This window comes from Monodelphis domestica, chromosome 3 (genome assembly GCF_027887165.1).
Source record: "Monodelphis domestica isolate mMonDom1 chromosome 3, mMonDom1.pri, whole genome shotgun sequence".
In the NCBI taxonomy this organism is placed as follows: domain Eukaryota; kingdom Metazoa; phylum Chordata; class Mammalia; order Didelphimorphia; family Didelphidae; genus Monodelphis; species Monodelphis domestica.
Window position 1 is genome coordinate 469857016 of NC_077229.1, and position 12161 is coordinate 469869176.

At 35.2% G+C, this 12161-nt stretch overlaps 1 protein-coding gene across 1 annotated transcript in view; it reads left to right on the forward strand.

Annotated features, from left to right (window-relative positions):
- The window catches only part of ADGRV1 (adhesion G protein-coupled receptor V1), a 778411-nt gene that overhangs the window by 244971 nt on the left and 521279 nt on the right, over window positions 1-12161 (forward strand). The window contains exons 69-72 of the mRNA XM_001366741.4: window positions 723-872; window positions 4061-4534; window positions 7238-7381; window positions 11915-12089. Of these exons, the coding sequence (XP_001366778.3) occupies window positions 723-872; window positions 4061-4534; window positions 7238-7381; window positions 11915-12089 (943 nt within the window). The remainder of the gene's footprint in view (window positions 1-722; window positions 873-4060; window positions 4535-7237; window positions 7382-11914; window positions 12090-12161) is intronic.

The following is a 12161-nucleotide window of genomic DNA, read 5'->3' on the forward strand; positions in this document are numbered from 1 at the left end:
GTCTTTGCTTCTTGATGCTCAATGGCCAATGCAAGTTATTCCTTTCATCCAGATCCAGCTCTTATCCCTGTTTCCAGGAGTCATGCTCCTTGAAATTCTCAATTGAACTGTCTCTCTTTCAGTGGTATCCTACAGACCAACTCCCCTTCACCTATATTAAACCAATCATAAGTTGCTGTTTTGGAAGGACAATTGATATTCCTTGTATGTACCATTAAATACATCCTGGAAGTAATAGATTAGATGCATATGAAGTTTATTCTTTGTGACATTCATTAGAAGCAAAGGGGTATATGTCTCTGTAGATGAAAAATTATATAGAAAGGTTCCATAAACTTCAAATTTGGAAACCTCTTTCTGGCACTGAAGAGTTCTGATATCATGAAAAGCATTAGAGTTATGGTTGGTAAATATGGCATAGAGAGAAATTGGGTTGGGCATCTTGATTATAAATCATGGGGTCCTATATTTTCACTCCCATCACCTGTGGGCTATCCAGCTTGCCTATTAAAGAGAATAGACAATATAACAAAATATCCAGAGATCCATTGAATAGCATATTAATTAGCTAGTGTATCTTCCTCAAGTGTCTCCCCCTTCCCATCTCTTTCCTGAACTAGATTTTGAATCAATGAATAGTAAGTTCCTTTACCTGTTGATAATTGTTTCATTACCATAATTATTATGTAAGCTGTACACATTTTTTATTTGATATTTTCTAGATTCAAAAATTTGGTGATCCAAATGGAATTGTTCAATTTGCTCCTGAATCCTTATCCAAGAAGAATTATATAGAACCATCAATTTTGGAAGGACCACTTAGTATTGTGTTTTATGTCAAAAGAGTCCAAGGAGTTACAGGGAATATTACGGTATCATTATTTTCATGTTGTTTTCCTAAGTACAGTAACACTTCCATTAAGCATCCTAGTACAAAAATAAGGTATAATGATTAACTATATAGTGTCCCATTTTTCTGTAAAACTGAAGTGGCAGAAATAACCTTGAGTTGAAGATAATCTGAAGAACTCTAAAATTTAATAGATTCCTCGATATTGCTTATCCACATTTCTGATCCTTCAAAAATATATCTGAAGTTTTTTGATGATATTAAGTTAGCAGGTATAATGTTCTTAAAGGGGACTAATTAAAATAATTTTTAAGAATTTGGTAGCCATTTGAATGTACAATTTTAGTATTTAATATAGGCACTCTGGGTACTTGTTACAGTACTGGTTGGTTAACTGTGTTGTTACCATAAATCAAAAGAACAAAATATATATTTTTAAAAATACTATTCTCCTGGAAGGGCAGCAAGATGATGCAGTCGATAGAATGCCAGGCTTGAAGTCTCATCTTCCTGAGTTCAAATCTCAGACACTAGCTGTGTGATCCTGAGCAAGCCACTTAATCTTGTTTGCCTCAGTTTCCTCATCTGTAAAATGAACTGGAGAATGAATTGTCAATACTATAGAATCTTTGCCAAGAAAACCCCAACTGGGGTCATGAAGAATCAGACATGACTAAAACAACTAAACAACAACAAAACATTCTTTATTAAACATTTTTCTGCTTTTTCCCCAGTCACACATTGAAATCCATGCAAAGGAAGTACCTTTCCTAGCTGGAGCCAAAATTGCTTGGGCACCATCAAGGAAACATTCAAGTGAAAGGGTTGGTTTATGACAAAATTAGACCTTGATGGAACCTCAAAAGCTATATAGTCCAACTTCATCTTTTTTACTGAGCAAGTTGTGGCACAAGGGGAGAATAATTCATTTGCCAAAGGTCACATAGGTAGCAAATGTAAGAGTCAGAATTGGACCCATTCCTCTAACACAGTTTTCTTTCTATTACTCATCTAGATAGCCTCTGTGTCCCTTCCAACTCTCGCTCCATAAACCTATGATTGCTGGTCCTAAATCCAATGATTCCCTGATGACAAGTCAAAGAAAGGAATATTTGAAGTATAAAAATTCTACTATGTGTTTAGTTATTGGAAATTATAACTTGAGACAAAGACTTAAATTAGCATATGTCTATTAAAACATTCTATTATTCACCTCCCAGCCTTAAACTTTTGTCTAGCGTTATGTCTACTCAGACCTGTATTGTTAAGGTAGAGGAAAATTGGGGAGAAGCGTCCAGACTCCTGATTTTCTTTTTGTAGGAGCTCTCCTGGGGAGGAAACTTCTTATACCAAAGCACATTTCCTTAGTTCTGAAATTGATAAGAGAGTTGCCTGAGGCACTGAGAGATTTCTATAAGACCTGCTTGACCTAATTAGTCATTCAGGACAAATTTTAGGCTCTAGGGATGACTGAACTACTTTTTCTTTCTGAGTTGATGAGGAGTATTTTATACTAGTTAAGATAGTACCTTTAGACAATTACAATGACTTCGGGGAGCCACTAGACAGTGGTTTGTGCATGCCCGAGTCTTTCCATTTTCCACCAAGATTTTCTACCAAATATCTACTAAATAATTGAAGTAGTTAGAGTAGTGTGTGCCATGATAAAATATTTGCCCAAACTTATTGAGTGCCTATGCATATTCTAATCTAGAATGGCAGCTCTCAGACTTTTTGAGATTCAGGACCCCTTTATACTCTTAAAAGTAATTGAAGAACTCCCGAAGAGCTTTCATTTTTGTGAATTTTATCTATTGGTATTTATTGTATTGAGGAATTAAAATATTTTAGTATTATGATGAAAATAGTTTTGACTTCATGGACCCCCTGAAGGGGACTCTGGGTCCCTGGACCACATTTTGAGGAGCTCTGATTTAAAAGAAAAAGGTATCAACTTTTTGGTTTAGCAAAACAGATATTAACCATTTTTATACTTCATTGATTTTTTGAGTATATTTCAACTTGATTGAGGATATTGAATTTTAGTCTCAAAAAACTTATGTATTTTAAAATGCTGTAGCTATGCACAAAACATGGAAAAACAATTTTCTTAATTTTTGAAAAATTGAGATTAACTGGCATACTTGAGTTGAATATTCAATGTTTCAAAGAGAAAATTCTGATCAGAGTATTCCTAATTAAATATATTTTCTAGTGATTATTTATCCATAGCAATTCAGAGAATACTGGCCAAAATCTTCCAATATATCTTGATTTCCTACTCTGTAAATACTCTGTAGTCTCTGGGCATGTATATATATATATATATATACATATATACATATATGTATATATATATATAATTTTGGTCTATTAATAAAGTTTCTAAGTTGACATTTTAAAATTGTTATTCTACTTTCTTACATCATCAAATTTAGGTTTTTATTTGACATATAGGTGAAATAGTACAGAATTCTAGGCATATAAATTAGACAGCTTGTCAGATGGAAAGAGTATATTGTATCTCCCATGGTGCCTAACTTGTTCCTAGCTCACCTCCCACCCTTCGCAGGAGGCTTTTCTTGGTTTCCCACTCTCACTACTAGTACCTTCCCTCTGAGATTACCTTCCTTTTACCTTGCACACATTTTTTTATGTATGGTTTTTATGCATGTTGTCTTCCCCTTTTATAATGTGAGCTCTTTGAGGGCAAGGACCTTTTTTTCTATCCCCATCAATAGCACAATGCCTGATTAATAGAAGAGCTTAATAAATAGTTTTTAATTGACAGAATATATTAATGATGCTAGTTTATATTTATAAAAGCAATCTATTTTGTGAGAATGTGCATTACCTACAACAACCTTGTGAGAAAGTAAAATATTACAGAGTGGCAAAATTATGCCAGCCAACTAGTACAGCAGCACAAAATTTACACCACCAAATTTACACCACCATAAAGAATAACTATAGTGGTAGAACCTAACTTCCTTTTAAAATATTCGACAGTGTTTCCAGATAGACCAATAATATGAGCCAACAGATTTATTAATGGGAGTAAGGGAAATCTTTCTTGATTATACATTCTGATTTTTCTTTCTTAAGTCTAATGTACTATCTGTAATATTTTATGTAGAGGGTAGCATCTAATGGTACAGTTTTGACTGAATGTTATTTTTTGATTAAACATCTTTATTATCATTATTTTAGGTTTATTGGGAACTAAGCAGTGAGTTTGATATCACTGGTGATTTCCTCACCACAAAGGGCTTTTTCATGATTGCTGATGGGAAAAGTGAAGCCAGCTTTGATATTCAGCTACTGCCAGATGATGTTCCAGAAATAGATGAGGATTATATAATACAACTGGTTTCTGTGGATGGAGGAGCAGAAGTGGATAAGGAAAAAAGCTTTACAAGCTTCTCTGTTCCTGCAAATGATGACCCTCATGGAGTGTTTGCTTTGTATGCCCGTTGGCAATCTATAGTGGTTGAGCAAAGCCTCAATAGATATATACAAATTAATGTAACTCGGCTCGCTGGAACATTTGGAGATGTAGCTGTAGGGTATCGAATATTGCCCAACTCTCCAGACCAGCCAATTGTGACTGAAAGAACAGAGGGACATCTAATAGTTAAAGGTGGTACCAGTTATAAAGTGGACACAGTGCCAATAATGAATCAGGTTTGTAGTATATACTCTTCCGATTCCTTTGTTTTCTGATTCCTAAAGTTCTGTCACCTTACCTAGCTAATGGTTGGTTTACTATGATTTCTAAAGGCACAAACCTAATCATATAGAACACCACATAAAATTAGTGAATTGCATTGTTAAATTCTAACATTGTTTTTTTCAGTAGTTTTAAAATGATAGTATTTTATACATGCAAGAGCTATAGATTTCTTTTCATTGCTATAGAGTCTGCCATTCTTTTAGTGAAGTAATTCAGAACAAATTCTCTTAAAGGTAGAAGTCAAGTCAGTTATTTGTAATTGACTTTGCATATGAATCCTCATAATATGTTTGTAACCACATTTTGATCACCTATTTAAAAATAAAAACAATTTTGTTCTTAATTAGCTCTATATAACTTATATTTGAAAAACTTGGGCAAAAATTACATAGAAAAAGCATAGTAGTAACAGGTGACAGTGAACTTTAGTGTGCTTTTTTAAATGAATGACTTCAAAAAATAATATTAATAATTACTACAAAATAATTAACATTCTTCTTACATAGTTTTCTAGTTAGATATAGCATTGCTCTTTAAAAGCACACACAAAAAAGATAAGCAAATACATTTTAGGTAGTCTTTGCCAGAAAAACCTATTTTTTTTTTTTCATTGTGTGTGTGATCTTGGATGGAACAAGCTACACTACTTGCTCATCTCTCAGGTAATTGTCTCATTCACATCTACTTATTATGTGTGTTGGAATACCTACTGAGCTCTCTTGAGAGGAGACATTTTTGAGTGTCATTTTTCTTCTGAAGTGTCTCCATGAAGGCCTGCCATAAACAGTAATAGATGTATTGCTAAGGCAAAATCATAGGGAATAGTACTAGGACTTTGAATTTTTAGACTAGCCTTGTCTGGGTCTTTAAACTCAGTTGTGAGAAGAGAACTCTGTGCATTGCTTTTTGGTTCCAGAAATATAGGGAAATCATAGACTCCCATGATATTTATACATCATCGAACATCATTGTAGAAGACTACAAACCCCTGGCTTCTTTGGTTTCATTCCCTTTTGATGTTTCTGAAGCTGTGTGGGTAGGAGGAGTTGGTCTAGAACAGTGATGGAAAACCTTTTAGAAATGGAATGCCAGGCCCCACCCCTCAGACCAAGTGCTGTGCCCATGCTCCCCTCAGAGACCATATTCTGTTCCCCTTCACCCACTGAGTGCCAGGTGTGCCCTGCTCCCCCCCTCAAATACCCCAAATAATTTGTATAGTAAAGACACTGGTTGCTTCTGATACTAAAGACATCAGTTGTTTCTGTCCCATTCAGGCCAAAGTTAAGTAAGAAGCTATTGCATTCTGAATGGGGTGGGGCAGTCTTATCCTGCAAGGGATGCTGTCTTGAAGAGACCTGCTTACTAACTCCTACTGGGGAAAGGAGAGAAGAGGAGAGCAGCCAAGCTACACTTTTCTCCAGCTTTCTAGTTAGGAAATCTGGGCAACTCTGTGCTGCAGAGATGGGGGGGGGTATTGGGTCCTTGGGGCATTGGATCTTTGGCATGAATGCCCACAGAGAGGTCTAGGCATGCCATCTCTGGCACATGTGCCATAGGTTCGCCATCCCAGGTCTAGAGTCATAAAGTCACAGAGGTAGGAAAACCTTGGATATAATATGGTATGATAGAAAACATACTGAATTGGAAGTCAGGAGGTCTAGGATTGAATCCCATCTCTCTCAGGCATTTGACTATGTGACTTTGAGGAAGTCAGTTTACCTTTCTGGATTTCTGTTTTCTCATCAGTAAAAAGAAAGGGTTGGTCTTTTTATTTCTTTGGGAGGAACCAAAGCAGCTTAAATGAACTGACTACAGAGGAAAAGAAAATTGTGAAAATGATTTGGAGAACTTTGGATTAGTGAAGAAGATCAGAGTGAATTTTTTGAGGAGATAGTTGGAAAATGAAAAATTCAACTGAAGGAGAAAAGGAAGAAGAATGAGAAAAAAGGACTGAAGAAAAGGATGAAAGGAGATGGTAGTTGATGAAGCAGGCTAAGTAAGAAAAGTCAAGATTTTATCTGTGAAGGGAAAGGAAATTGGTTATGATTGTCTGATTGTGTTGGAAGGAAAGGAAAAGAATTTGGATTTGGCCACCAAGTTATCAACAAGTGATACAAGGGTATAAAAAAATAGGGATTCTTCACTTTTTTGGCAATCTGGACCCCTTTCCTGAAGAATATTTTTAATGTCTAGAGCAATGAGTGGGCTGTTTCCTCCTAATTAAAATGTAATTGAGAAATGCTTAATAAAAAAAATAAAAATATAGTACAGTATAGATGCTGTTAATTTATGGTTTTCTAGGATCCAGTTTCTATTTGAATTGTAAATCACTGGTCTAAAGAGAGGGGGCATGATTGTCCACTGATAACCCTCATTCTCCCATGTTGCCAATTCATCTTTTTGATCCTGGGTCTCTGATGACATTTTCATACTTCTATTTCCCATTTGTAGTATGTTGCAACCTATTAACCAAGCACCTCTCCATGGACTTTTAGGTGGGTCTCAGCTAGTCTTCCATAATGCATACAGACAAAGACAGAAAACCAGAAATGAAATATATTTTTGATAAGTGTTTTTATGCAGTTTGATATTAAAATGAATATTTGCCAATTACTGCGGAAATTTTTTAATTATTCAAAATAAACATTTTTAAGGTGTTTCTATTGCTGGGCTCGGATCTCACACTGGAGCTGTTAAATGTAATCCATGTTGGTGGACAGTTCTATGGAATGCCAAAAATACTAGAAGAGGCAAAGTCAACTCTCCTTGCTATTCCTGAAGAAGCTGCCAATTCTGAGGTAATGGGACTTGCATTTATTGTTAAAGAAACCACCAGGAGGCAATATAGAGCCTTTTTTCTTCTTGGAGAATCTGAACCTGTATTCCTAGGAAGAAAGTGAGGGAGCCTGTGTGCGTGTTTATTTAATTTTATATATGTGTGTATATGTGCACGTATACCCATGCATATGTATACAGATTCATATATATATGGATAGACATACACTTTCCCCTAGGAACACATGTTCAGAAATATATATCTTTATGTATGTACATATGTATATGTCTGTGTTACTCAACTGGCCTAGCTTTGCCTAAAAAAGACTTGTAGAATTTATGCCAATATTCTAATAGTAATAAAATAATAATAAACACCAACATTTATGTTGTGCTTACTATGTGCCAGGTACAAAACTAAGGCTATACAGTTATTATCTCATTTGATCCTCACAACAACCTTTGGAGGTAGGTGCTATTATTATTCTCATTCACAGGTGAAGAAACTGTGACAAGTTAGTCAAATGATTTGTCTGTGGTCACATAAGTAGTGATGTGACTGAACTCAGTTTTTCCTGAGGCCAGATCAACATACATTTAAAGTATAATGTAGACATCTATGAATAAATTGTATCACAATAAATTTTTAGCTTTAGCATTTTAGTGGAAATAGATTTTTTTAGAAATAATTTTTAGGGGCTATATATTGGATATTTGAGTAGAAGGATAGTTTACATAAGAAAAACTTAAACAACATAACATTATTTTAATAATTACTCAAATAATAATTTTGCTTTATTTTCCTAAATATTGTTTTTGCCTCTCTTTAAATTTCTCACACATTCCCTTCCCCTACTCTATGAACTCAGCACCTTGTTTTTTACTTTACTGAGAAATTTGGTGGCATTTATCCTCTGCTCCCTCTTTTTAACTTCTCTTTATCTCAAAACTAAAATCACTCCATGTCATCCCCTATTCTTTCCTTCTGTTTCTGATAATGAGATCACTCTCTTTTTTGGCAAGTCCAACCATTCTATAATGGGCAGAAGCTACTTTGCTTTCCAGTGTCAGGCCAACCAGCTTGAAGATACTATTCCTGTAGTGGGAAAAAGAATTTTCTCCCCTCTTTGCCCTGGAGATATCAAAGGGAAAAATCACTTTCTTCATGTTAACTGAGACTGTCATACATTAAGTGTCCACAATGCCTCTCTTCCAGTTGGTCCATAGTAAGAATATTTTTTCCAAGTTCAGTCACTCTTTCTGGGATGGACCCAAGTCTCAGCTTAGCCTGCTCATTACCCAATGGTCATGTGGCTGTGTTAAGAGTAACACCCTCCTGCCAGGTGCAGGTCAAGGAATGAGTCACCAAGCCCATTTATATGCCATTGCTCGGGCACTCTGTGTGTATATGTGCACAGGCATGCCAGGTTCTTTTCATTACAGCAGTTATCTCTGGAGACGTGGAGCAGAGAGCACAGTGTTAAGTGATGACTAGCTCAAGTGGAGCAAAGCTTTTGGCTGATGTGGAGCACCAGCCTGATTATGATGGAGAGCCCACCCTGGGGGCCTAAAGCCAAGCTGCCTCTCATCTGTGACCTCATGCTGTGTTTTCACCTGGAAGCTCCTTAAGAGCAAAAACTGTCTTATGCCTTTCTTTGTATCCCCAGTGCTTGGCACACTGCCTGGCACAAAGGAGGTACTTAATTCTGACTAACTGACTGGGTTATAAGGACCTCTCCTTTCCTTTTACCACCTATTTTCCTGAGTTAGGAGAGAGGGATAACATTGATATTCACATTCTAGAACTGTCTTAATAGTAGGATGTTGCAGATTGAAAATTGGCCTCAAAATCAGGAAGCTCTCAGTTCAAGTCCTGCTTCTACTGCCTACTCATTGTGTGACAGTGGATAAGTCATTTAATTTTTCAGCAATAAAACTTACAACAACAACAACAAATAAGAATAATAATAATTAGCACCTTAATAGCATTTGAAGGTTTGCAAAACAATTGACAAATGTTAGATCTTTTTATCCCTACAGAAACCCTAGGAGGTAGATAGTATCATTATCACCATTTTATAGATCAGTTGCTATAAGCAGAAGTCAAGCAATTTTTTCAGACTCAATAAATGCCCGAGGCAGGATTTGAACCCAAGTCTTCTGGCCCCCAAGTCCACATTCATTCCACTGTACTACCTAGCTGTGTGGATATGTATTAACTGAGTTTCCTAACTGGGATTATACAATGCCAATGAAATCACAAGTCCAGTCCATAAAAAGATATATAGCCTATATTATTAACAATAATTTCACAAAACCTGTGATTTTACAGAAACTCAAATACGGTTTATATTTGTTGATGCCTTTGGTTTATTATCTCTAGATAGTATCATTGGGAATTGTTTTTGATCAGGATATAGAATTCACTTATATAGGATTAAGATTCACATGACCCAGGGATATCTTTGATAAATTCTGATCTATTTGAAAAGAAGGATAGATTCACAGCCTCAGAGATATCCTTAGATCACCCTTCATACCCTATCAAATGTCAAAGCTTGTTAATTTTTACCTCTTAGTATCCCTCACATCTGGCTCCTCTCCACTCTTAGGGCCACCAACCTAGTTCAGGCTTTCATCACATTTCATCTGGAGAATTATATTAGCCTCTTATTTGTTCTCCTTGCATCCATTCTCTCTTCTTTCTTCCACATCCTTGCAAAATTGATATTGTACTGGTCTGATCATGTCATTCGCCTGTCCAGGAAGCTCCAGTAACTCCCTAGGATAAAATACAAACTCATCTGTTTGAATCTAGTTCTTTAGCCTATCTTTCTAGATTTATTGAGCATTTCTCTCCTTCAAGCACTCAATGTTCCAGCCAAACAAGCTTTTGTTTCAGTTCCCAGGGCATGACATTCCATGTTATATCTTCCTGCCTTCTCATAGGCTTGTCCTCTGTGCCTGGAATTCACTCCCTTTTTACTTTTGTCTTGTAGTGTCCCTAGTTTTCTTCGATTTTTGCTCAAGAGCCACCTCCTAGAGGGAACCTGTCCTGAATCCTGAAACTGCTAGTGCCCTCCTTACTAGACATTACATTGTATCTACTTCATGTTTTCCTTTGGACATTTTGTTTCTCCTCTGTAAAATGTATGTTCCTTGAAAATAAGGATTGTTTTTTTTATCTTTGTATTCCTAGGGTCTACCACAATACTTGATATATAATAGATGCTTAAAAATATTGACTGAATGAATGCATGAATTTTAAAGTTGAAGACAATCATAGAAGTCATGTTGTCCAGTCCTTTTTGCATATAGGGAAACTTTACCAAGATTATTTATTTACAAAATTATTTTTAAATTTACACTAATTACTTTAAAATAATCTAAAATTATTTATAAAATTCACTCTAATTTAAGTGAAGTTCTAGTTCAAGATAAATTATACATTTACACATATACATTTATGTCTTTTATATGGACATACTTATATATGAATATGTGTGTGTTTTCCTTTGCTTGTGTAAGAAAGGAGTTGCTAAATATTTATAGCTGTCCTTTTTGTAGTTGCAAAGAATTGGAAATTGAAGAACTGTCCATAGATTGGGGAATGGCTGAACAAATTGTGGTATATGGTGGTGATGGAATATTATTGTGCTGTGAGGAATGATGGAATAGGTTGACTTCAGAAAAAGTTGGAAAGACCTACATAAACTGATGCAGAGTAAAATAAACAGAACTAGTACAACATAGGAATAGCAATAGTGTGGAATGACCAAATGTGATAGACTTAACAACTCTCAGAAATATAATGATTGAGGACAATTCTGAAGGACTAAGGACAAAGAATGCTATCTACTTCCAGGAAAAGAACTTTTGGAGTGAGGATGCAGATGAAAGCGTATGATTTTTCAATTGTTTATTTGGGTTAATATTTGGGGGATTTGATTTTATAAGATTAATCACTTAAAATGAACAATGTGGAAATATGTTTTATAAATACATGTAGAATCCACCTGCCATCACCAGGATGGGGAAGGAAAGTGAGGGAAGAAATACTTTATAGTATATAACTTGTGTGAAAATTTGTTATTACACGTAATTGGTAAATTTGAAATAAAAAAAGAAAAGAAAGGAGGATACTCATGATTTTTTATGTTGAAATGGAAGAACTTGTGTCTTTATATTAAATTATAATAGTATTCTTTGATTTAATGCATTCTTTGTTCTAGTTAACTCCTGTATCTGGCATGTTAGAATATCACTACTTGCTTAGCTCTTAATTTTGTTGTTTACTTATACACATTAGTTGGGGGGATAATAAATATATGAATTAATAATTTTTTAATTTTGAAAACATGGACTCCATGATTCAAATAGTGAAACTATATAGAATTATAAGCTATAAGATGCTATTTGGTAGACCTTTGTACCAAGATGGATCTTCTCAAAGTAAAATACCTACATTTAACCTTTTCTTCCTTCAGGAAATATATAATTTTTCTAATTTATACAGCTATGACATAATCATCATTTTTTTTCATTTTCCACCTTAGATTGGGTTTGATTCTACTGCCTTTCAACTTACCAACATTAATAGTGGCACAAGCTTAGCTATTATATCCAGGAGAGGTACCTATGGTTCTGTTACTGTTACCTGGAACTCCAGATATCCTTCTGAAGTAGAAATTCCTGAGTTTGTTGACATAGGTGACATTACACCAAAATTTGGTAAGTATAATTTTAATTATTCATAGCTATAGACCTTTAGGTGTTTGACTGAATTGGGTGGAGAGTTGCTAC